Consider the following 26,138-nt stretch of genomic DNA (forward strand, 5'->3'; position numbering starts at 1 on the left):
TATTATTTTATCATTCTCCAAATAAAATATTTATAAAAATAGCTCGATTAACATTTCCCTGTAGGGATATACATTCAAATCTTTTGGAACCCCTACATCAATTGTCAAATCCTCTTAGACCTTGCATCAAATTGTTTCTTTCATGATGAATTATGAAGATAAATTCAAAGAATTCAAAATTAATTAATCAGTGAATTTTGAGAAGTTCAAGTTTAGACCTTGGTGTTTGATCTTAACTAAACTATGCAAATTATTTAATTAATCAGTTTTTCTCATCAATGGATTCAAGGTTAATTACTATAGATTTAACGTTCACCAAATAAAACAACAAATAGTATAGTAGTAAAGCATACAATTTGGCTATTAAAGTAAAAAACATTATGAGGGTTAACCACCAACCCTAAGGAATAATCCACTATTAGAATTGAAGTACAATTGAATCATATTCCACTATTAGAATTGAAGTGCTAAAATTGAATCATATCCACGATCCTAATTGCTACCTACATCTTAACTCACATAATGACCCCACATTGCTTCAAGCTCTTTTGAACTCTTCTAATTAATATGGATCTTCCTTCTCGAATCCTATCCATGACTCTAAGTTCCTCCCCAAAGTTTTCTTCATAGCAAGCAACAATCTGTGTATGTTTTGTAGATGTGATAGCTTCAACAACTAATTACCAATAATACCCAGTGGCAGAGCCAAGAATTTAGGTTGAGGGGTAAGATTAAAAGATAAGATTGAAAGTAAAAAAATTAATCAATATTAATAACAAAATAAATAAACAACTATATGCTAATAAAATTGTTATACAGAATCTAACATAAAATATGAACTTTAATTTGTTTTTTCATACTTAGCTTAAAAGTAGTTTTTTTTTTTTTTTTAAACATTACTAGGTGGGACCCATTATTTTTATAGAAGAGTTATAGTAGGTGTGTAACTGTGCAAGTCTATTAGTATTAGAGCATTCACATAGTTCGACCAAATTTTTCCATCTATTTTATACTAAAAACCTATTTTTTCTATTTTATACTACCACATTTCCAAAACACCCACATCAATTTATCTATTTTACAAATCTATTCTACTTAAATAATGTTAGTTATTCTTTTTATTATTATTTATTAATACCTATCTATTATTATTATTTTCACTTCCCACTCTTTTTTTCAGCTCTCTCACCCCATTCTCTCTTTCCCTCACTCTCTCTCCCTCACAGCTGCCTTACCCAGCCCACTGTTGCCGCCTCAGCCCTCCGTCGATTTGGCCTCCCTCTTGCTTTCGCCTTTCCTCTCTCCTTCGCCCCTCCCTCTCTCCTCCACCACTAACCCTTCGCCTCCCACCCCCAACTGATGAGAGCAATGGAAGATCCGGTGGCAGCAATGTAAGACCTGACGATAGCAGATCGGGTGGCAGTAGATCCGGTGGCAAATTTGGCTTCGTTTTGCTTTTCACGTAAGTTTTCCGTTAAGTATGGTTTGGGCTGGGTTTTCTGATTGTTTTTAGGTTGGGTTTCCCAGTGAGTTTTGATTGATTTTGAGTTGGGCTTTCCAATGGGTTTGTCTTGATTTTGAGTTGGGTTTTCTAATTGCTTTTCCGTTGATTTTGGGTTAATTTTTTGTTGATTTTGGGTTAATTTTCTGTGCTAGGTTGCGATGTTTGGTGGTTGGGTGGTTATTTTTTTCTTCCTTTTTCTTATTCTGCCGCGCTGGGTTGTTGTAGACGTAGAGGAAGAGAAGTAGTTTGATAGAGGAGAGAGAAAAAAAGAATAAAAAAATCATTTGCACATGAACAGTAACCGTGCATATATGCACGGTTATTGTTCATTTGCAAAGCAGTTGTGTATATTTGCACATTTTTACAAGTATTGATGTGGGTGTTTTTTGGGTTAAAATGTGCAAAATTGAGCACTTTTTGTATTTTGTACATTTTTGTAATCATTGATATAGTTGCTCTTAAGGGTAAGAAAAACTGCCGTGATAATTGAAAAAAAAAGTCAAAAAAGCTAGTACAAAATAAATAGAAAAGTTCTTTATCTAGGGGGGCAAATAAAACATTTTAGTCCAACATGCTAGTATTATTAGAGAAACATTTGAAAGTTCAGGGGGCACTCTCCCCCTCCACCACCTCCCCCCCCCCCCCCCCTCCCCCCTTAAAAATCTTCAAATGCTAGTATTATTAGAGAAACATTTGAAAGTTCAGGGGGCACTCTCCCCCTCCACCACCTCCCCCCCCCCCCCCTCCCCCCTTAAAAATCTTCAAATTCCTTTTTGTAGATCTGTAGTATATATAATGTTGCTTAACTTCCAGGCACTTCCTTTGCTTGAGCTATTCTTGAATCTTTGTCTTGAACCTGAAAATAGATATTACAACTTAACGAGATTTACAACTTGTCATCTTTTATCAAAAATCCTATAATTGACGATAAAAACATGTGCTATAATTTCTGGACCACCATATCAAAAAACGGAATGGACCTTCTGACCCTGCTCGGTACGGCATATGTATATGCCATTTCCTCACTCACTGTTAAAAGGAAAGGCCAGGAGGGGTAATAGCTCGTATCCCATCGACCATCTTTGGTGTTTGATAAATATATTATTATTATTATTTTTTTTTTCTGTACATGTGCATTTATTTGTTTGTTCCTCAACTTGTCAAGGTGAAAAGGTGGAAGAAATAAATATAATATATATGTGTGGCTCATTTGAGTGAAATGAGGGACCATTGTCTGATCTACCATGAAGCATTATGAAACATCTCACATGTGAATCTTTTATATATTCCCATGGCTAAATCTACATCAGGGAGCAGCATAAAATTGTGTAAGCAAAATTCAAAGAGAGGACAGTGCTTCATGGGTCCATATCTTCCACTTGAACATTAGAGAATGGTTTGATAAGGGATCCCATTAAGTATAAAATTTGGTTAATTCCAAAATATTATATTAATCACTTATTATTCTTATTATTATTATTTAATGTGAGATTTTGCGTGTATCTTAGCGCAAAGCTTATTCACCAATTTAAAAATTAAAAATTCAATAACAAATCTTTAAATAAAATGCACTTTAGAGTTTTAAGTTCTTGATTGCTTGTTAGGATGAATCCAAAATAGTTTGCTTGAGTTAAGAAAGCCTGAGTTGGTTTTCCAAACAATAATTTTATACTCCTAATTTATTATAGACTTTGTAGTTTCATAAGTGAATTAAGTAGTAATTGTAACTTGTAAGTGGTATCAAATCTAGTCGATTTCCGTGGGTTAGCAACAACTAAAATAAATGATTGATGGGAAATTTCTTGTGCTCACAATTGCGTGTACTATATATATATATATATATATATATATATATATATATAATTTTCAATTTTATAACTTGATCAAGTGCAGCACTTATTTTTAGGGAGGAATGATCGCCTGAGCCCTCCAAGACAACGGTCAAACGTGACTCAAATGCTTGTTTTGGAGTAGTAGGGTACGAGATCCAAAGAAATAAATAACACGTAATCATGTGACCACTAGGTGTATAATTGTATAAAACTAGGAAATCCACCCGGAGTTCATGAGAAATACAAGAGATTATAAGAGAGCAAAAAAATAAAAAGAAAGAAAGAAACATCTCACTATCACCATTACATTTTATCAGATGCAATCATATAATCATATATGATTGGGTAGGAGTGGCCAATGATGTAAGGGCCGTGTAGCCCTTTGTAGAAATGGAAAGGGCTCTATTTGACTAGAGTGTTTTTTGCATTTGATTTTGTTTAGTTTGCTTTGTCGAGCTTGGTTTCTTGTTGCAATTTGGTGTTTTTGACTATGTTTACAGCTGCCAGCTTTTGGAACCATAATTTTGGGTTCTAGGGGTATACTCAACCTCATGTCCCATTAATCTAATCAAAGATATAAACAGAGGTCATTTCAACTACTATTAACTTCTACTCTTGTCTAAAGTTATTAATAATGTAAGTTTGAATAGGGTAATGTAATATTTTAGTATCGGTTAGTGTTATTTTACCACGCTATAGTATATGGTAGGCAACCTTACCCTCTAATTTATTGGAAATGTTGATTCTCAGACTCAAACCTGCAACATGTAGCTTTTAGTGGAAGATACTTGTCATCGCATCAAGACTCTCTCTCTCTATTGTGAATTGTGATTTGTGTGTGAGTGTATATATGTGTACACGAACTTAAATTAATCAATTCATTGAGAATCTATATTATTTACAACTCTTTTGTAGCAGCACTTAATAAAAAATAGTAACCATTACTTAATGATAAATACTTCATAAAAACAACTTTCACCAAATTGAACTCTTTCTTAGGAAAAAGTGACAACAAACCTAATTTGGAGGGGGGATGTTTATTAGACTGTTTAACACACTGTGAAACAGACTTTTCCTTAATTTGATGACAACTTCAGCTAAGTCACACTAATGCTTAGCTTACTGTTTAAAATTAAATATAAACAAAACCAAGCCATATAAGGAGTGGTTCAATGGAAATTTGAGGTTGATTGGATTCAAACCGTGAAGTTTGAATAAACTTTTGCAGATTTTATACGAGGTTTTTTTGCAGATTTTATACGATGCTTGTTTAGGGAATAAACTTTTGCAGATTTTTATTCTTTACGTGGCAACTAATATTTTATATATCATTGAGACTCGTACTGCCTCCCATGATGTAAAAGAGGGACACCGTTCAAAGATAAAAACTAATCCCAACTCCCCCAAAGGCAAAGATTCCATAAGCCAATTATTTAATGACAGAACCAATTTTTCATAAGCATCAAAGAGCATTATCCATTCATATAAGAGAAGAAACTCTAGAAATCAAATCATAGAAAGTAGGAAAAGAAAAGAAACTCAGAAAATCAAAATCATGGAAAGTAGGAAACAAGATGCTCGAAAAGTGGTTGGCACTCATGACCTGACCAGACCCATCCAAATGCGGGCCACCCCTCTCCTATTTCAAAATCCAAATGGGCAACTTTCGGCTACAAAATAATGAATATATTTTATGTGCGTATCCCTTCTGTACTATCTTAGACCCGTGTACTTTCATATTTCAGTATTTTCTATAGTTGGTTTCAGTCATTTACAGATTAATATATTTGAAAAGATTGTAAAAACAACAACTATAGTAGTTTGAGGCTTGAAGAATCTTAGGTGTTGGAAGAGTCCTGAACAACTGATCAACCACATCAGGGAAAAAAAAAAAAAAGAGAAAAGTAGACTAGTTTGAGAACCCTCTATTTTCTACTAGCTAAATCTGCAAGCTTAATATATATTAATGCATTCTAATTCAATTGAAATGAAAATAGGTTTTAAAGTTTGAAGGAATACTTTTACTTATAGGAGTAGAACGACAAAGCTTCCCATTGAAACATATACATAATATAGCACAGAGAAGTTCCAAGTTCCAAAGTAGATGGAAAAAAAAAAACCCAGAGAATTCACAAAAAACAAAACATGACTTATGGAGATGGAGGCCAACCATAAAGTTCAGCATCTTCATTATTTCCTTCATAGAACCTCAGCTCAAGCTCCTCCAGCCTTCCCTCATCATCCCAGTAACTCTCATCATCCTCGTCTTCATCAAATTCTCCCATTTCACCAGCCACAAATTCCCATGCCAAATACTCAAAAGCATCCGAGGAATCTGAGCAATCATCCCAGTCATTCCTCTCGTAATGATCGATGACTAGTGGCCCCAAAACCTTTAATTTTGGGAACTTGTCCTTGAGGAACTTGTCGTCAAGTTTAACATCCCAACATCCTCTCAAATCCAAAAATCCAAGCTCAGGACAGCTTGATAGTATCTTGAGAACACTTGTGGTGCTGATAAGATGGTAAGCCATCTCAAGGTGCTTGAGCTTAGGCATTGTGGAGGCAATGGCATAGGCCTCATCATCCTGTAAAGGCTTGCCGGCTGTATCTAATGGGTGCAAGTTGCGGCACAGCCCCACAAGCAATTTGCAATTCTTCCCAATGGCCTCCAATGCTCGAGCACCTATTTTACCACAGTAGCTCACATCCAAGAATGTGATCATAGAGAGCCTACTGGCAATCTGTTCCACAATAGAATCACTCATCTCACTTCTAGGCAGCCGCAATGTCTGAAGGGAGCCAGCACTAGCAAATCCAAGAAAATTATAGCCATATTACAATAATGCATAATGAAAACAAGGTATACTAAACACCACTATAAATGCAGTCCTGGGATCACTATGAATTTTTTTTTCTTTTCAAATTGGATTGTTTAAGTTGAACAAGAAAATCCATAACTTGAAATAGTAAAATGCACAAGTATACTGAAATAGCATTGAAGCTTAGCTCATTGGTTAATGTATTCTTCATTTTACTGAGGAAGCATAAATGAACCATAAAAGACTGTTTAGTGTAAATAAAGGGATTCGACCCAGAGCTAAACAGCTAAACCATAAAAGAAGGGGGGCAGATGCCACTTAGCCCCTGGCTTTTCAAGAACAAATGAACTTTTAGGAATACTAATGCTAAAACATGAATCAAAATGGAGTGTCTAATGAAACTGTGCAAGTACTTTGGCTTACTTTTTCGCAATGAAGTTGAAAATCATCTCAGTATGGAGACCAGAAACACAGAGTTTGCGCAGCGAACCACAGCTTCTAGTAATTAGCATCTCCAGCATCTGATCAAGATGGTCAGGCTGGCATCGATTACTCCATTCTTCAATATCTATCTCTTGCCAGCAATAAGGTCCCGTCACTGCTTTGCTCCATGATTTGCAAACCCTGGGAATCACTGTTAGTATCTCCTGGAGAGGAAGATTGCTGAAGATTAGCCCCAGTGCATCTGGTATTAATTCGTCCCAACGCCGATAATCACTTCCCTCTTCCATCTAAGCTCTGCCTCCAGATAATGAAAGACATCAAATTAAAAAAAAAAAAACAAAACGATTAGTCCCTTTCATTAGGCATGGAAGTGACATTATGAAACTGCCAATAAGAATCTCTGATGAAAATAGGCCCTCTTTCTGACATTTTATCAGACCCACATGGAAAAATTTCAAATAACCAAGATTCTCACATCCAACATCCAAATTATGGGCAAAAAGTAAAAAGCTACAGATCATATCAACAGTCATCACCAACAATCACATTCCTTCAACAACTGGTGGTAAAATATTTAATTTTATACCAATAAAGAAGAGGGAAAATAAACATATAGTCGTATAGTGTGTAATACCCAGAGCAGAAAAATCCACAAACATCAAAGATTAACACTAGTGGAGCACCCAGAAGAAGAGTTCAAAGAAAAAGGACAAAAAATCTAAAAGATTAATCCCAGTAGAGAAAACAGGGGAACGGTTTTCAAAGGTTCGATAAAAACAAAGCAAAAGCAAAAATTTGAGGAAAGACAAGAAATACTGAAAGTCTACAGATCCATCAATACCCAGGTGAGTTAAAAAGCTAGAAATTTATAATATATTGGAAAAAGGAAATAACTAGAAGATATAAATTCAAAGAAAAAAAAATCATAATTAGAGAGAGGAGGAAGACAGAATATGAACATAATTCAAGTCATTGCATGTAAATTACAAAATCAACAATGGCTAAAACCCTGCTTAGTTGCTGAGAAAACTTGGTAAAAGAAGTGAAAAATCAACTTTGAATCCTGGATTTTTCATTATTTCCTAACAAAGAAACAGAAAGGCCTACTGGACTGAGACTGTAGAGAGTAGCTCACTCAAATCAGAGGTACTGAACTTTGAGATTGTGGAAACATACTCAACATCAATCATGCAAATCACAGACAGATTCAAATTCATGTTCTTTTACTTAGATATCTCAGTTGACCAAAAGAAAAAGAAAAACTGTGAAAAAAATGAACATACTACAGTCACACCGAAAAGAAGTGAGATTTTGCCATAAAAGATTTTTGGCTGTACTAGTTTGGATCATGCAGAGACTCACCAGTTTATGCTCCTCAAAGAGAGAGGAAAGAAAGATAGCTAGTGCAAAACTAGCTAGGACAAAGCCATCAACCCCCCACCTAATCACAGCTTCAATACAACCACCACCACCAACAAACAACAAGAGAAAAAAAAACCAAGTGTGAAAAATTATGATATTACAGAATACAGAACCAAAAAGAAAGTGTTTAGATTTATACCTGTGAGAGAGAGAGAGAGAGAGTGTGTGTGTGAGAGAGAAAATGAGAAGGGAGTTACAATAAAGGGTAGTTTTATTGTGACACTTAAAAGAGTCAAAATTGGTGTTTATGACAGTTTTTTTTTTTTTTTTTTTAAAACGTTGGTATCATAAATTTATGTTTTCATGAATAATAGGTTGCGGTATGACAGGGGCAGTAAATATTGTCTGTGACTGTGTGTGTTTAATTTTGTGTGCGTGTGTGTGTGAGTTAGAGAGAGAGAGAGAGAGAGAGAGAGAGAGAGAGGAGGGAGAAGAAGGCACCGACACGTCTAAGTGGTGTGGAAGAAGTTAATGTTACAGTTAAGAAGTCTTCAAAGTTCAAAGCCTGTGTAAAAAAGTCCATACGAGTTGTACTAAAAGGGGGTTACTCTTTTCAACTGGGGTTGAAAGTTGGAACTAGAACTTGGAAGTGTGAAGACTAAGACTGTTGACCATAGGAGTTTGAACTTTGAACCTGCAGGTTCCAATGCTATCCTTCTGGATCCAAGGGAGTTTGAACTTTGAACATTCATTCCTTTATGTAACACAGTTGATTTTGAGTACTAGTATATTGTTATTTTAATTGCCGGTTTTAATGATGCATTATTTAGTGAAAAAGGTTTTGTATTGTATTTTTATTGTGAAACGGATAGGTGTTTTGGAGCCTTTGGACCACCCCAACCCCATATATCACATCCATTACAAAATAATTGTACCCTTTCGGAAGGCAAAAAGTTTTATACAAATCCTGTCTCATTCATCGTATCCTAATTGATTGGTGCCAGTAGTTACGTCTTGATTGTGATATTAATAAGAGATTTTGTTTTTGTTTTTGTGTTTTTGCTGAGATATTATTAATTAATTAATAAGATAAAACTTGTATGTGCCTATGTGGCACCATGATGTGCTGGCACGACCTTTGTGAGTTAAGATCCGCAACATGTGCTTTGCCTTGGCGATCCAATCAAACATTTAATCTTATTCCAAAACTCAAAGAAAGTAGAAAGTAGAAAGTAGAAACCTTAAACCTTACCATAAGTAGATTAGAATCAATTCAGCGAAAAAAAAAAAAAAGAAAAAAGATTAGTATCCATGAATATCTGGATACAGGTGTTGGTGAATTGAAAATTCTGCTAATCAGTGACCATGTTCGCATCATGTCATTAGAACTAACAAAATCTTATCCGAATGCAAGGAAAAAGTCTAGTGCCATAGAAAAATGCACACCTTGTGCCACAACTCGCCACATGGCGAGTTGTGATTGGTGGAAGGATAATGTGGGGACACCCTTCCACCAACCACAACTCGTCATGTGGCGAGTTGTGGCACAAGTTGTGCATTGTAATTGTGGCACTTAGACTTTCTCTGAATGCAAGCCCAAATGATATAGTGACCGACACCCTTCCACCAACCACAACTCGCCATGTGGCGAGTTGTGGCACAAGTTGTGCATTGTAGTTGTGGCACTTAGACTTTCTCTAAATGCAAGCCCAAATGATATAGTGACCGTAAGATTATCTAATCATTTGGTAGGGATTGATGGCTAGATCTTTCCATTTTGAAATCATGCTATATATCATGTCTAATCGGCATAAAAGACTTTCTCAGAACTGAAACAAATCCTTCTTATTCCTTTCTTTCCTAGTTCCTACACAGGATTGTTAAAAAAAAGGTTTTCTTCCACCTCTCATTCCTTAACAAGTACAGTGACATCATGGGATTTATGTCAATCACTGTTTAAAAGAAAAAGAAAAAGTGGGGATCATTAGATAATATTTGGTCTCAAATTCACACCCCCCCCCCCCCCCCACCCCAACACACACACTCTTTTCTAGAAAGAGCATGGTTTAATGGCAATTAGGATTGAACTCGCATGGCATTTTTTTCAACTAAATTGATAGCTTGCATTGTATTGGGTCTGACTTAGAAAGAATCCAATTGTTCAACACAATGCTGGAAACGAATCAATGTGTATGGATTAGCATGTTAGAGTGAGGGGTTCACATTTGTAGCTGGGGAATCTTTGAGCTTGCTTCAGTTCAAGCAGGAAAGCGGCAAAACTTAGTACAATGTCTGCTACTCTGGATAAGAATATGTACTAATGTAGAAATTGGAGGTGACAGTATTCGTTCCTATATTCCAACTCTTTTGGCAGGGGGAGTGACTGGTGAGCGTGAATAGTTATAGAGCATCTTTGTGACAGTAATCATTCACCTAAAAGAAACAAATCTGACTCGCGTGAGTGAAACCACAATAAAAAAGATAACATGCCCAATGAATGAGCCTTAACCTAAAGGTCTCCCAACGTCGACTGGGTACTAGATGCTGATGAGTACGCAGTACACGCTGTTTCGCTTAAACGAACATATAAACAACAAAAAGCAATGCTTCACTCTTCACACCCAATCTTTTATATTAGCAAGCCGGAAGTGGGACCCCTTAGTTAACATTGAATTTTACAATTGGCAGTAAAATATACATAACAAGTGGGAAAAAAAAAAGTACAGGCGCATCACCGAGTAACCTGGTTAATTATTACAGACAAATGAAATGAACGACATTGTTGATTCAATCACCTAGACAAGCAGTAAAGTTCAACAAACGTGCGAAAATAGTTATTAAATAATGATATGTTTATAGTTTTTGAGGGATATGTGTTGTGTATTTCCTAAAAAGATGATCCCATGAATATAGTTTTTGAGGGATATATAATTATATATCATATGCTCCTAAAAAGATGATCCCATCAAATTTAACTGTCTAATGCATTCCAGGAATGCCCTGATTTCTTAAGGCATTCGGTGAACCATGATGTTACAAATCCTTGGTTTGTTTAGACACTACTTATTATGCTGAAATTAAAAACTTATTGGTAAAGATAAAGTTAGTTGAAATAGTACAATAAGGCTCATGAATAGTATTAAAAAGTGAGGTCCTTGAATAGTAGTAAAAATAAACTGAATAGTAAAATAATTTTAATTTTTCATTTTTATCCAAACGCATGCTTAATTCAATTAATAAAATGACTATCCCTTTGTTTTTCCAAAAGAAGAAGAAGAAGAAGCAAGGAAAAACCATCCACAATTAAATGGATCATGGAGGAAGAAGTAAAATCCATTCAAATTAGTTACCGAGTAACTAAAAAAATTGGAAATCGCTTTGAAAGGTTTGAACAAGGCTGATTTCTTAGGTGCATTTCCCGCCACATCAATGCAATCCGTACTGGATTTCCGAATCTAACTATAGTATGCAGCCGCAGCTTAGCTTAACACAAATTTGTCTACATAGATAAGGATATCTATCTCATTTACTAATCAATAAATGTCGCCAAACTTCCATTATCTGTGAAATATTTATAGCAACAAAAATGCATAAAAGATTAAAAAAGGAAGAGGAAAACACAATTCATCCCTACTACCATAGGTACATTCTGTGTTTATAGTTGCATGAAACCTGGTGAGCTTAACTTTTCTTGTTTCCACAGCAAAACGCCCACTCTACTCCCTGAGGTGTAAATGAAAACAAACAATAAGTATGAGTAATAACATTAAAAAAATATCACATTAAACTTTTACATGAAAGGGGAAAAAAATCATTTACTCATCAGAACCAAACTTAAGTAACATGAATCTAAAGCTACAATTGACACTTAGTTTGTTTTATTTTTTTTTTTAATTTTTTTTTAATTTTTTTAATTTTTTTATAAATAATAAGGGATAATTACACATTACCCACCTGTGGTTTACCTCTAATTCTAAGTGCCTACCCGTGGTTTGAATTTTGACACTTTGCCCACCTGTGATTCTCACCGTTATTGTGCCGTAACCCACCTCTCTACTTTCCGTTACTCTAACACAGAAAATGTAAAAACAAAACCCCAAACGGATCAAAACACTCCTCACATGAAGAACATACACAAACACATGAAGAACATACACAAACATGGATTGAAAAAAGCAAAGATCAATTTCAATGAAAAAAGCAAAGATCAATTTGGCATCTGAAACTTTTTTCTCTTTACATATGTTTAGTATGAAGCAGTAAGTTTTTCAAAAACCTATATCGCTCTCACTCAAATCTTGAATATGAAGAACATACCAAAAACCTGAAAAATTATAGGAAGTTGAACCCAAAATAAAACATCTAAATCATCAATAATAAAAAATCGAAACCCACTGCCCACTGCCCCTGCCACCAGCCACCACAACCCACTGCCATAGCCACCACCGCCCACAACCTCAAACTCCAACCACCAAAACTACAAACAAGTCACAAACCCAAAATCAAACCACAAACAAATCACAAACCCAAAATCAAACCACAAACAAATCACAAACCCAAAATCAAATCACAAACAAGTCACAAACTCTAACCCATAACTGCTGAACCACCAAAACTGCAAACAAGTCACAAACCCAAGTAGTGAAACCGAGTGGTGGCATCGGGATTTGGCGTCTCTGTCGGGTTTTGATTCGGATTCTAGGTGTTTTGGGTGGACCGATCAGACCCACGCCGAACTCCAAGCAATTGACCCACGCCGCTCCCAGGAACTCGAAGAAGGGTGTGGTTTCGTCGCCGCTGAATCTGGTACTTTCGTGTAAAACCTCATCGTCTTTGGCGCCCCAGGTGTCGAAACGGGAAGCTTTGATAGAGAGAAGCAAGAAGCCGAGCTGGTCGGAGTTGGGACCGATGGGGAAGAAGAGAAGGAGGGAGTTGGAAAGAGGGAGGCGAAGGAAGGAGAGCTGCCGTCTGCATAATGCTAAATCTGTATCTCAAAGAGGGTTTTTTTAGCTAATGGCTTTGATTGATCCACGTTCAAGTGAGTGGAGACTTTTGCTAAGTTCTGGGAATTTTTTTTTTTTTTTTTTTTTTTTTTTTTTTTTTGAGAATGAGTAAGTTTTGGGAATTGATTACAACTTTTGACTAGTTTAGGTAACTAAAAGAAAATATGTCGCCACTTCGATCAATTTATTATTTAAATAAATAAATATAAAAGTAGGGCTGTTAAACTTTTGTTAACAGTAGCTTTGTGTATGTTCTTCATGTGTTTGTGTATGTTCTTCATGTGAGGAGTGTTTTGATCCGTTTGGGGTTTTGTTTTTACATTTTCTGTGTTAGAGTAACAGAAAGTAGAGAGGTGGGTTACGGCACAATAACGGTGAGAATCACAGGTGGGCAAAGTGTCAAAATTCAAACCACGAGTAGGCACTTAGAATTAGAGGTAAACCACAGGTGGGTAATGTGTAATTATCCCAAATAATAATTAGCAATTAACACTTAGTTATAATTCTAACGTGCAAAATCAAGAATCACATAATTTCATATCATAGTCTAGGCGTTTCCCATTAAAATTTATAAGTTTTTTTTTTGAGAACTTAAAAAACAGAAAAACTTACAATACTTTTTTTAATACTTACACTCAATGAGTTGTGAACCCATGACTTCACCTTCCACCCCACACTCGGCAGAAGTGCCGCTTGAACCAAAGCTTATTGGCTTAAAAGCTTACAATATTTAGAGAAATGCACATATTAACAACACCAGTGACCATTCACAAAGAGAACTAAAGCTCAAAATATTGTTTTAACGGGTCAAACAATCTATTTAGTTCTGATGTCAGGTATTCATTTCCAAAAAAATGTTGTTCACTGTAATTTAGCAAAGATGTCCAAGCAGCATCCAAGGATGAGGTAATTCAATATCTGAAGCAGCTGATAAACTTATTTTAACTTCACAAAAAATTCAAAATAAACTCTACAATTCCCATGATGGAACGTTCCCAAATCATGACAACCTCATCTCACATGGGCCAGAAGCCTGTCTTTAGCATTGTCTTGTATGGATTTGTCATATAAATTCAACCAAGTTATATAAAAAGGCTAGCTGTAAGGCAATATCATGATCACCAATGAAAGATGAACATCATAATGTGATGTTTTCCATCTTCCTACCCAATGAAAGGACAGATCACTCAAAGGTATCTTCAAGATTCATTCTTGGCCACTAGGTCTAAAATTGTTAACTGATGGCAACAAACCCAGGACTAGAAATAACATTTGCTTTAATATAAAATAAATAAATAAAACCAAAGTGCTGTGTATTTAAGAGTTAAGTCTTTTTGGATATACACCACTGTTAGTTTCTTTTAAGACCTTCTCCCCTCTCCCCGTGTGTGTGTTAAAATACTTAGTATTCTCGGGAAAAAAAAAAAAAAAAAAAACAAACAAACAAAAAAAAACAAACTATGCAGCTCATGCATCCATAAAACACGCTAAACCCTGAGGTGTAAATGAAAAAAAAAAAAAAAAGTGAGATAATAATGACATTTAACAAAATTTATATTAAAAAAAAAAAAAACATTTACCATGAAAATAAAATAATCTTCAATTTCCCATCAGAAACCAAACTTTAGTGGCATCAATCTAAAGCTAAAATTGACACTTTGTTATACTCAAATGTGCAAAGCATGAATCAAGTAATTACCATGTCATAATCTTGGAATTTGCCATTAAAAATGGAAGTTTTTTGGTTGAAAACTAAAAATTGAAGACTTACAATATTTAAAAAAAAAAAAAAAAAGTATATTGATAAGTTACACACACAACTAATGGGTTGAGGACTATGACCTCACCTTCCACCTACACTGTTGAGAGGAAGTGTCATTTGAGCGAAAGCTCTTTGGCTAAAAATCTTGCAATACTTAGAGCAATGAACATATTAACTCATAACTCAACCAGTGACTGCACAAAGAAAACTAAAGCTCAAATATTGGTTTAACAGATCACCATTCTATTTACTTCAGACGGTAGCCACATGTCTAATGGTAGGCATTCATTTCAGAAAGCTCACATATATGTTGTTAACAGTAATTTAGCAAAAACGTCCTAGCAGCATCCAAGGATGAGGTGAGCACATATCTGGAGCAGCTTAAAAAAAAATTTAGCTTCACAAAAGCACCAAAATGAACTCTACAATTGCCATTGTGGAACTTTCCCAAATCATGACAACCTTATCTCACATGGGCTAGATGGCTGTCTTTGGTATTGTCATGTGTGGGTTTATAAGATCGGAAATGTTAACCAATGCCCTTAGGGCATTGGTTTAGGAACCATTTTTAAAAACATTTTATTGGAAAATGATAAAACAATTGATTTTTCTGATAACTTTTTATATTTCCCATGAAAGTGGAGTTAAAACTTTCCTAATTTGGTTTATTAACAATTGCTCTAAGGGCACCCATTAACATGACCCTTATAAGATTTACATAATAAAGCTGGCTGTAAGGTAAAACCATGATCCCTTGTTTTCTATTTTCCTACAAAGTTCTCAACTGAATGAGAGGGATAGCTCAGTCAACGGCTTCCACTTAGAAGATTCATCCTGGGCCACTTGCTCTAGAATTGTGACTGATGGCAACAAATCCAAGACCAAAACAATAACATTTGCATATGAAGGTCATGTGCTCATACATTATGTTCATGGCCTGACCTTACTCTCCTTACTTTATAGAGGGAGGAGATGCTATTTGGTCTAAAAACCATTGGCAACATCAAAATTATGTTACAAGTTGCATCAGCCTTAATAACATGTCAACCTAAGAAGCACGGACACTTAATTTGGGGGAACATACCCGTGTTGTACCGGTGTTGTAACCACCGTGTCATGTTAAAATTTTTTAGAAATTGCCCATGTGGCCATTTCGTACCCGTATCCGTGTCCATCTTCCTAGATGCCAACACCTAGAAGATTCTGCCTGGGAAAACTTACCATGAGCCTTAAACACTACAATTTCATGATTATCAATGAAACATGGCATAACTTTTTTTTTTGATAAGTGAAACATGGCATAACTTTTAACGAGTATAGGAATGTCTATAATATTTGTATTAACCATGTGCAGATGAGTGTTTTCTTACTACAGACATTCTAATGAGCTCAGTGCCAATGGATGGCAATAAAGTCATCACTAAATTCATACTAAATTAGATATTTGACTACATATGGATGTGAGTCAGAAACGTAACCAGAAATTTCTCAAACATAGTACATAGACATGTTCTGGAATCAGGATATAGCACATTGACCAAAAAATGTCAGCATGCATGCTTAAAAGAGGATAAGCTTATAAGAAAGCACTTCTGTTCCTTGCAATCAAGAACACGTTGCCATACATTTGACTAGGATAGTACTTTTAGTATGTATATCAGCCTCCATCTTAGGCTAACAAAGAATTAAGTGAAGGGGACGGAAATAAAGCCCTGGTGCTCAAAAAGGCCTTCCTTGAACTTCTTCCAAAGTGACTTGGATTCAAAGCTTACTATGCTTTGAAAAACATATACTAAAGCTCCAGTCTAACAAAAGATGACATTAATCTATTAGATGGACAATGCATGGGCAGTGACAAAACAAATTCCAAAGTGCCATAGTTGGTCTCATGACGATGCCTCTGAAACACACTAACAAAATTAAAAACGAGCACTTTGATATGTGGGTCTAGCAAAAGAAAATGAAGGGCAAGGGAATAATTCAAATGAAAGAAATTTGAATTCAATGATGGGAAAAGATGGAATTTACTTATAAAAGAATAAATAGGGCAAGGTGGAGTAGATCCTTGGCCATAAGGAGGATCTTGAGCCTAGGCCTTGAATACTACTACTAAACATACAACATTGCAGCTATTAATGTCATTTTGATGAAACAAAGTTCTAAAAGAAGAAAGGCATCAATTATTCTTTGTCCCAAAAATTTAGAATACTTTCAATGGCACATAAATAAACAGAAATTTGGGGTTTAAAAATGTAATACTACAAAACTAGACAGGTCCATAAGGTTTTTTCTTCAACTTCTTAGCCAAGCCGAGTATGTTGTTGAAAATAGGTAAGGGGGTGAAAATAGAATTAGATGAACAGGAATCAAAATCAAGCAACTCATAAAAACCCCAATTCACTGAACATAACAATCATCTTTCAAGCTAAAAAATGAGACAAACTGTATCGAATCTTCAAGCTCACTTTTCCCTTTATTATGATTTATTCTATTCCTTCCAATACCTTAGATGCTCTGGCTCACAACCATCTAAAGAATTCAATCAAACACGTACCGAAATTGATGTCTCTTTCAATTTATGCATGAAAACTAATTACTAATTTGAAACAAACTAAAAGTCCAGCACAAATCCTTGCAACATGGACAGCAAATCAATTCAAATAACCAACCTCAAGTTTTTATAAAAACCACAAATTCCTAATCAATCAAGCAAAAAACCTAAACCCCACAATTCCAAATCGATATAAAACACTATCCCAATGGTTCATAGAGAGGAGCAAAAGCCATACCATTTGATGAGCCAACCAAACAGAAAATGCTGCATAATGGGGACTTTCTCTAAGACCTCCACTTTATACATCTTCAGCAACCCACTATTCACTTTGTTCCAAGTAGGCACACCGCTAATATCATCCAGCAAAGGCGAATGCTCCGCGAACAAACCCTTCTTCACCTTCTTCACAAATGCAATGCAAGCAATGTACAGATACTCCTTATTGAAATTCTCCAGTATATCATCATTATGAATAGATTTCGGCTTCATGTACCGGTGATCGATCAGCTGCGACGAGCCGAAGATAAACGGCAAGAAATGATAGTCATCGAGCCCCCAAACGCCATGAGAACCAGCAGGCTCCAAGCAATAAACCAATTGCAGTTTCCTCATCAATTCCAGGTACTTCACGAAAACCCTAGCTACCACGGCCTGGTAATCCTCCTCCTTGATGACTCCCAATCGAGCCAAGCAGTACAGCCACGCCGCGAAGTTGGTCTCGTGGCCGGTACCGTAATCGATTCGGCTCGAGTTCCCGAAGCTATCGGTGAAGTAAGGGACGATCTCGATCGTGGCGGATTGGAGATCGGCCGGGAGGAACTGGAGCATCAGCGAATCGCTGGTTTCGGTGAGGCGGCTGTGCCAGGTCCGGTACGAGAGGTTGCCGTAGCGAGCGGTTTGTTGAGCCGGAGGGATTTCGTCGACCCATTGGATTAGGGTTTCGAGAATGGAGACGATGGAGTTGATGGTTTCGGATTGGTGGCAAGGGTCGGAGAGTTTGTGGGAGCGAATTGACTCGGAGAGAGCGACGACGAAGCCGAGGAAGTTTTTGCCGGAATCGGAGTTCTGGAAGTGGTTGAGATCTTCGGGGGATTGGATTTTTTTGGCTGGGGTTTGGAAATGGTAAGGTGGGGAGACGAGTGGGACCTTTTGGGAATGTGGGACCGGGGCGAGGATTATGGCTTGTTGGGTGTGGCTGCTTGGGGGGAGGTTGATCGCCGGAGCGCGAATTGGGCGGTAGTTTGGAGGTGGGGAGGTGTCGGACCATGTGGGTGGTGGTGCGTAACTGGTTGGGGCGCCGCAATTGCAGCAGGTTGCGGCGGCGGTTGTGGTTGTGGTGGTGGACGTGGGTGAGGATGGGGATTTGAGGGGTGAGTGTTGGTGGTCGTAGTCGTGGTCGTGGTGATGGTGGTGGTGGTGGGGGGGTTCTTTTTCCATGGTTTTTTGTGGGAGAGGGAGGAAGTGGGACTCTGCGGAATGAAATGAGAAGTGGTTTGAAGGTGGCGGATTTGATGTCACGGTAGCGTTGTGGGCTGTGGGACGTGATTTATGAAGGAATGGGGGTGAGCTGTGACGATGTTGGGTTGGGCTTGCGATTTGGTGAAGATGGGTACTGAAATGATGACTAGAGGGGACAAAAGCCATACAGCCTTCTGGCCCAAGCCCACTTCTTCTTTTTCTGTAAAAGCCCAAGGGTGGGTCTTTAATTTGATGAATTTAAAATTGTAAAAAAATAAAGATGCTAAAAATAGGACGTTGGAATTGATATTTTGACTATAAAAATCATAATACTTAAAATTCCATAAACATAAAATTACAAAATTGAAGAAAATTATGGTTATTAGACTAAAATAGCATAACATTTAAAATCAGACGGTTTGCATAAAATCATGTGGTTTAGCACTAGTTCTAAAAAAAACCTATCAATTTTTTTATGGTTTACTCGGTTCTTTTGCAAATATGGTATTTCTTTCAAATCAACTCAAAAATTTGTACTTTGCCTCACACTTCACAGCTTTAAAGTTTTCTTATGTATGTAGGCATTGTAACAAGGTTGTTCACTCGCTTGCGAGGCAAACAACTACTTCTCCCCCGTTGTTAGTCTGGATAGAAAATATTCTACCAGCCGTTGAACTTGTATTTCAGACTGATTTAAATATCCTATGCTATTAAAATGATCGGTCTTTCTTCTTTAAAAAAAAAAAAAAAAAATTGTAGGGTTTATCGGCTCAACCATATGTTTGGTACGATCCCATTACTATGTATGAAATACAAAAGCAAGATTATAAATTCAAACCATTAATAGGGTTGGTGTAGGTGAATGCTTTCAACCAACTTGTTTTAATTTATAAGTCCTCAATTTTTCGATAGGATCATCATTGCTAAACTGCAGTTTGACCTAGTAAGAAATCTATTTGACCACAACTTGCTTGGGCTTGTCCATGGGGAGTAGGAGTTTGTTTCTTTGTTTTACTCTAATTGAATACAGTAGAAGTTGATTGCATGTTGGTCATATTAATCAAAAGTCTCAAGATATAATTTTTTTTTTTTACATCTTTTCTTCAATAATAAAAGTATTGTTATAAATGGATCTATGTGAAAAATAATATAGCTCTAATCACAAATTGTCAGTTGTGATAATATAGTAGTTAGGTTTGCTTGTTGACATACAATATAAGTCCTTCTGAATCTTCTCCCATTCTTCTATCTCTATATTCTCTGTTTTCCAATTCTCTTGTTTTTATTTTTATTTATTTATTTTTATGTTATGTTGTCTGGTACAGGTTTTGACACGTACGGTTAAATATGGTTGACTCACAATAGATGTGTGGTTTTAATATTTTTTTTAATAATTTTATGACAAATGAACAAATATATTTCTTGGAACCATAAAACTACTTTTAGCGTGAGTTACAGCTGAAATCCAACCATGTTTACGTCTAAGTTTTAAATAGTGGGTTCGTATATTGTTTACGAGATCTGCAAGTATAAAATTTGGCAAAATGAACTTTAAAACTGGGTCTTACGAAATTATTCACACATTTAAAAATTCTTTTGGTACAATGTTTTTGGTTTTCAGTAATAAGCGGTATCCAAACAGACCCTTAGATATAGAGATTGAATTTAATTTGTTATCTTACTAGGAATTGTGCAAACACACCACAAAATGTTACAATACTTTGACAATAATGGAGGGGTTAGGCTATTAGCAGTCAAAATAAAATACTATATGTGAATCCACCCCACTAAAAATAAACATATTTTGAAAATATTATAGTCTTTATTGTGTTCCTAGATTTTGTTTTGAAAAGTACTATGTTTATAATATTTTTATAACATTTTCACAACAAATCATAGGTGGTTAGTTGTTATTGGTTCTAATTTGAACCTATCCCTAAGATTACTTTTTACCCCACCAATAACAACTCTTAACACATTGTCACTTAGGATTTGTTGTCAAAATATTAAGAACATAGCATTTCTCTTTTCTTTTTGACCAGTTAATAAAAGGATGATACTAGGAATATTACACCATAGAATTTACAAATTAATGAACCATCAATCACAAAATATAATTCAAATATTTATTTATTAGTTGCTAATTTTACAAAATATAGCATTTGTATACAAATATTATAAAATATAATATTTGTATAGTTTAACTTGTAATTCAATTCTCAGCAAAAAAAAAGAAAAAAAAAAGAAGGTTTTGTAACCCAATTGACTAAAAGGGTTCAAATCTAAGATTTAAATCTTGATACAGTTAAAATGTATGTACAAAATCAAGTAGTTATAAAAAAATCAGTCTTTTAGGTGTGGTTTGGATACGGATGATTTGGCATTTGCGTTTTCTACGTTTTTTTTTTATTTTATTATTTTTTTTTTCAAGCCGTGATTGTTGACTTTTTTCTGTGAACAGTGAACCTGTGCATGGGCGGCTCCACTTGAAGCCTAGGGGGTTCAAATGAACCTCCTGAATTGGCCCAAAAAAAACTATCATATATCATTTAAAATTTTTTTATTTGACCCTTTAAAATAAAAATTTGAACACTTTAAACTCAAATTTTTTTAAAACTCAATTGAAACAAACTTGAATATGATACTCTTAATAATATCTTGGTCTTTTTAAATACACACACATAAACCCAATAACAAACTAATTTGATCAAAATCTGGAAAAAATAAAAATAGAATAAAAAGTCTAGCAACAAAAGTAGAAATTTGTCAATCTCAAAGTTTAGAAAAAAAAAAAAAAAAAACCATGTTAGATCTTAAAAAATTTGAAATAAATCAATCAAATAAGAGATTAGTGGATGAATAATTGCTTGGCTATGTACATTAAAAGAGATGTAGATCATAGGATTGATAATAAAGATATTGTGCAATGATTTTAAAATATGAAACCTTATGTATTTGGTTTTTTTTTTTTTTTTTTTTTTGTGTGATGTCAATATATTCAAGTTCTCTTTTGTTTTAAATTTTCTATAATTTATATTTCTTATTGACCCCCTTAAATAATAATTTTAGAGCTGCCACTGAACCTGTGCACTATTTACAGGACCCACAAGTTATTAGGAGTTATTAGGTTGTTGACTTTCTTAATTCTTACTAACAATTTACTATATATAATTAAAAAAAAATCATGATAAATAAAAAATATATGTGTGAGGATTTACTATCATTGACATGTTCTTACTTAAAAGTCTTTAGTCTCACAAAGCACTAATTTTTTTCACTCAATCGGCTTTAAAACTGTTTCATTTTTCAATCTCTCTAAAGAACATAATATGCTTTATACAGAAGCTTCTGCCACTTGACAGTTCTATTCTTAATTGAATAGTAGTCTTGGACTTCTTGTGCAATACATATTCAATTAGAAATAGGATTCTTTTGATGCTTGCATGGCAAGCTCAAAAAAGTCCTATATGGGCTAGACTTCAAGGTGCCGTGCACCTTCCAACACTTTTAAACGCGTATTATCCTTTTAGTGGGTCCAGTGCACATTGGCCTAAGCATATGATTTATTTGACTGGCAATTATTATTTGCGATGGCTGAGGGCAAATCTTCTCTTGCCCAAAAAATCTTCCTTCTCATTTTCAATTCTGCTTACTTGCTTAGGCCTTAAAGAGAGAGAGAAAATGGTTTCCCTAGCTTTTACAGAGAAACCACATGCAGTTTGTGTCCCCTACCCAGCTCAAGGCCACATAAACCCTATGCTAAAGCTAGCAAAAATCCTTCACTACAAAGGCTTTCATATCACCTTTGTAAACACAGAGTACAACCATAAGCGCCTGTTAAAATCTATAGGTCCCGACTCTCTCAATTCCCTTCCCTCCTTTCAGTTCGAAACCATTACAGATGGTCTTCCTGAGTCTGATATTGATCATGTAACCCAACACATATCATCCCTATGTGCCTCCACACAAAAACATTGCTTAGCTCCCTTCAGAAACCTTCTTTTGAAACTAAATGACACCACTTCATCCCATGTCCCTCCAGTCACTTGCATTGTTTCTGATGGTGTCATGAGCTTCACTCTAGACGCAGCAGCTGAACTGGGCATCCCTGATGTTCTTTTCTGGACAACCAGTGCATGTGGGTTCATGGGCTATGCTCAATACCGCCATCTCATTGAGAAGGGTCTAACTCCACTCAAAGGTATTGAATCAATCAATTAAAATTAGCATCGACTTAACCACATGCCTTATTTTAGTGGGGCACTCTATTTATAAAATTGTGACAATAATTCACCTGAAAAGGTCACCTCGGATATTGTACAACATTATCATCCTCTCCATTTCATTCATTAAAATTATATATTATTAATCTATTTTGCAGTAAAATTTTAAATAACATGACTTTCTGTACATTTTTAGATTTATAAAATTTAACATAAACCATGTAATTGATCCATTTCCGGATATTGTAGTACCAATATATTTCCTTGTATGAATTTTTATAGTAGTTTTTTTGATATTGATTATGCAATTTCTATGTGCAGATGAGAGTTATTTGACAAATGGGCATTTAGATACAATCATAGATTGGATTCCAGGAATGAAAGGTATCCGTTTGAGGGATCTCCCGAGCTTCGTTAGAACCACAGACCGAGATGGTATTTTGCTGAATTTTGCAATGGTTGAAGCCGAGAGAGCTCAGAGAGCTTCTGCTGTCATCTTAAATACTTTTGATGCTTTAGAGCATGAAGTATTAGAAGGACTTTCAACCATGTATCCTTCTATTTACTCCATTGGTCCCCTACAACTTCTCGTAAATCAGATCCCTGATAACAATTATAAATTGATTGGATCAAACCTTTGGAAAGAAGAAGAAAGGTGTATCGAATGGCTAGACAAAAGAGAACCAAACTCTGTTGTTTATGCGAATTTTGGAAGCATCACTATCATGACAAGCAATCAATTAATTGAGTTTGCTTGGGGACTAGCAAATAGCAAGCAAGCATTCTTGTGGATCATAAGGCCTGATCTTGTAAGAGGTGACTTGGTTGTTCTTCCTTCTGAGTTCTTAGAAGAGACCAAAGAAAGGGGTCTCTTAGCAAATTGGTGTTCTCAAGAAGAAGTTTTGAGTCATCCATCTATTGGTGGGTTCTTAACTCACAGTGGATGGAATTCCACACTTGAAAGCATGTGTGGAGGAGTGCCAATGATCTCTCGGCCTTTCTATGGTGAGCAACAAACCAATTGTCGTTATACTTGCATTGAATGGGGCATAGGCATGGAGATATTGAGTGATGCAAAGAGAGGTGAAATAGAGAGCCTTGTTACAGAGCTGATGGTGGGAGAGAAGGGGCAAAAGTTGAAGAAGAAAGCTATTGAGTGGAAGAAATTGACAGAAGAGGCCACTGGCCCTAATGGGTCATCTTTCGTGAATTTGGACAAAATAATTAATCAAGTGCTTCTAGCCTCAACAAATTAGGTTTTATTAGACTAATTAAGGGGTGTTTATAATATGCTTACAGAAGCTTCTTATTGTAACTTATTGTTATCCAGTTCCTTCCTTTTATTTTTTTCCTTTGCTAAGATCTAAGAGCAACCGCATCAGGGGTTGCAAAAATGTGTAAAATGCAAAAAGTGCTTAATTTTGCACATTTTAACCCAAAAAACACCCGCATCAGTTTTTGTAAAAATGCGCAAATATACACCACAGTCTTGCAAATGAATAGTAACCGTGCATATATACACAATTTCTGTTCATGTGCAAATGATTTTATTATTATTTTTTTTCTCTCCTCTATCAAACTACTTCTCTTTCTCTACGTACGACTACAACCCAGCGTGGCAGAATAAGAAGAAGGAAGCATAAAATAACCACCCAACCACCAAACCTAGCACCACAACCAAACACCGCAACCTAGCATGGACAAAACTCACCGGGAAACCCAACCCAAAGTCATCACGGACACACTACAAAATCATCAAAATCGTTCTAAATCTAGATTCAAATTCATCAAACCCATATAGAAATTCATATAAATAATCAAACCGAAATTGAAAAAAGAAGAAGGAGAAGAAGAAGATGCAGAAGAAAGGGAAGAAAAACCCAAATCGAAATTTTGCTTTCTCCACCCAAAATCACGGCCCTTAATCAAACCCAACCCAAAATCTTCATCTATAATAAAAGCATAAAACTCAAATTGTAAAAGAAGAAGAGGAAAGAAAAAGATTCTAAAAAAAAAAAAAAGAAGGAGAAGAAAGAGAGGCGAAGATAGAGATAAGGACCGAAGAAAAGAGTGTATTATGACTCAAAGAAAAAAGAAGAGGGGTTAGGTTGGGGTAGGTGGAAAATAATAGAAAAAGAGAGAAGAAATATTATTTTAATAAAAAAAATTTATATAATAAGTAAACTGATATAGATATTTTATAAAAATATTAATGTAAAATGGAAAAGTAAATTTGTTGCGATCGCTTTAATATGTTTTGCAACTACTAGCCGATTTTTGGTTCATCCTCCTACGATTTTTCTTGTCCCCTCACTTTATTCTTTTATAGTTTATTTTTTCGCTGCTAATCTTTCTGGGGCCTTGTCCTTTTTCTTTGTCTTTGTCTAAAGATATGAAGTTTATGAAAGTCTAGATGTGATGTTTGTGGAGGCAAAACATGAACCATAAGATATTTAGAATTAAAAAACTAATAAATTTTATAACTAAATATTAAAAAAAAAGAATCAAGTCAAACTAGTATTTCTTCAAAGCTGACAAAATAAAAATACAAAAATGCAAAAAAAATGTCTTTTAATACAACTTAAAATAATCATTTGTAAGCTTTTTTTAAATCTAATTAATAGCCCATAATTTATCTTATATTAAATATATGCATGTACAGAATCAAACAGTTCTAAAAAAATCACACTATTTTTTAATACATCACCTTTTTTGTGAAGCCTAGTTTTAACAAATTTATTTTTAAAATGCTCATTTTATTTTTAAAGTAGAAATAAGAATAATAATTGCAACTTATAAGTACAATTATTCTATACACAAGTTAGTAGGTTTTTGATATCTTAATTCTTACTAAGTATAATTTTAAAAAATCACGATAAAAGAAATATGTATCATGGGCGTGTTCTTACTTAAAAGGTATTTTATCTTTTATTTCTCTATTTACCTCTAATTTTCTAATGATTAAAATAAGACATTTTTTAACATATACTAAAGGATTTTAAAAAAAACAATTGGGTCAAAAGTTCTTTTATTTAGAGGAGGATCATGCGTCAATCAAATTTTCAACTTATTTGGATTGATTGACTTTTCAGGATGACAAATTTTAAAAATTTGTTATTAAAAAAACATTTTAATTTAGAAAGGGAAGGGAGTTTTAGTTTCAGCGTTGGGGGC

At 35.2% G+C, this 26,138-nt stretch overlaps 3 protein-coding genes across 11 annotated transcripts; 1 reads left to right on the top strand and 2 right to left on the bottom strand.

Annotated features, from left to right (window-relative positions):
• Window positions 1–5,295: 5,295 nt before the first annotated feature.
• LOC126708971 (F-box protein FBW2) lies at window positions 5,296–8,663 on the bottom strand. 5 transcript variants are annotated; one of them, XM_050409021.1, is made up of 4 exons: window positions 8,164–8,663; window positions 7,965–8,053; window positions 6,582–6,920; window positions 5,296–6,144 (listed from the first exon to the last, which is right to left on the bottom strand). In XM_050409021.1, exons 3-4 carry the CDS (start codon window positions 6,887–6,889, stop codon window positions 5,487–5,489), a joined length of 966 nt encoding a protein of 321 aa, XP_050264978.1. In that variant the 5' UTR covers window positions 6,890–6,920; window positions 7,965–8,053; window positions 8,164–8,663; the 3' UTR covers window positions 5,296–5,486. The 5 variants fall into 5 exon arrangements, with proteins under 5 accessions (XP_050264978.1, XP_050264977.1, XP_050264976.1 ...); XM_050409020.1 differs by having other exon boundaries at window positions 6,582–6,900; window positions 8,164–8,662; XM_050409019.1 differs by having other exon boundaries at window positions 6,582–6,896; window positions 8,164–8,661.
• Window positions 8,664–11,458: 2,795 nt separating this feature from the next.
• Window positions 11,459–18,853, bottom strand: LOC126710361 (uncharacterized). Of its 5 annotated transcripts, none has more exons than XR_007649643.1 (3): window positions 17,519–18,853; window positions 15,814–15,932; window positions 11,459–11,687 (listed from the first exon to the last, which is right to left on the bottom strand). XR_007649643.1 is itself a non-coding variant. In XM_050410780.1 (2 exons), the coding sequence occupies exons 1-2, from the start codon at window positions 18,718–18,720 to the stop codon at window positions 11,681–11,683; spliced, it is 1,209 nt and encodes a 402-aa protein (XP_050266737.1). In that variant the 5' UTR covers window positions 18,721–18,847; the 3' UTR covers window positions 11,459–11,680. The 5 variants fall into 5 exon arrangements, 3 of the variants coding, with proteins under 3 accessions (XP_050266737.1, XP_050266740.1, XP_050266739.1); XR_007649642.1 differs by having other exon boundaries at window positions 15,814–15,936; XM_050410780.1 differs by lacking the exon at window positions 15,814–15,932 and having other exon boundaries at window positions 17,519–18,847.
• Window positions 18,854–22,319: 3,466 nt separating this feature from the next.
• On the top strand, window positions 22,320–24,279 carry LOC126710360 (7-deoxyloganetin glucosyltransferase-like). The gene is made up of 2 exons (XM_050410779.1): window positions 22,320–22,942; window positions 23,286–24,279. The coding sequence occupies exons 1-2, from the start codon at window positions 22,423–22,425 to the stop codon at window positions 24,218–24,220; spliced, it is 1,455 nt and encodes a 484-aa protein (XP_050266736.1). The 5' UTR covers window positions 22,320–22,422; the 3' UTR covers window positions 24,221–24,279.
• The last annotated feature ends 1,859 nt before the right edge of the window (window positions 24,280–26,138 follow it).

This window comes from Quercus robur, chromosome 12 (assembly GCF_932294415.1).
Source record: "Quercus robur chromosome 12, dhQueRobu3.1, whole genome shotgun sequence".
In the NCBI taxonomy this organism is placed as follows: Eukaryota; Viridiplantae; Streptophyta; class Magnoliopsida; order Fagales; family Fagaceae; genus Quercus; species Quercus robur.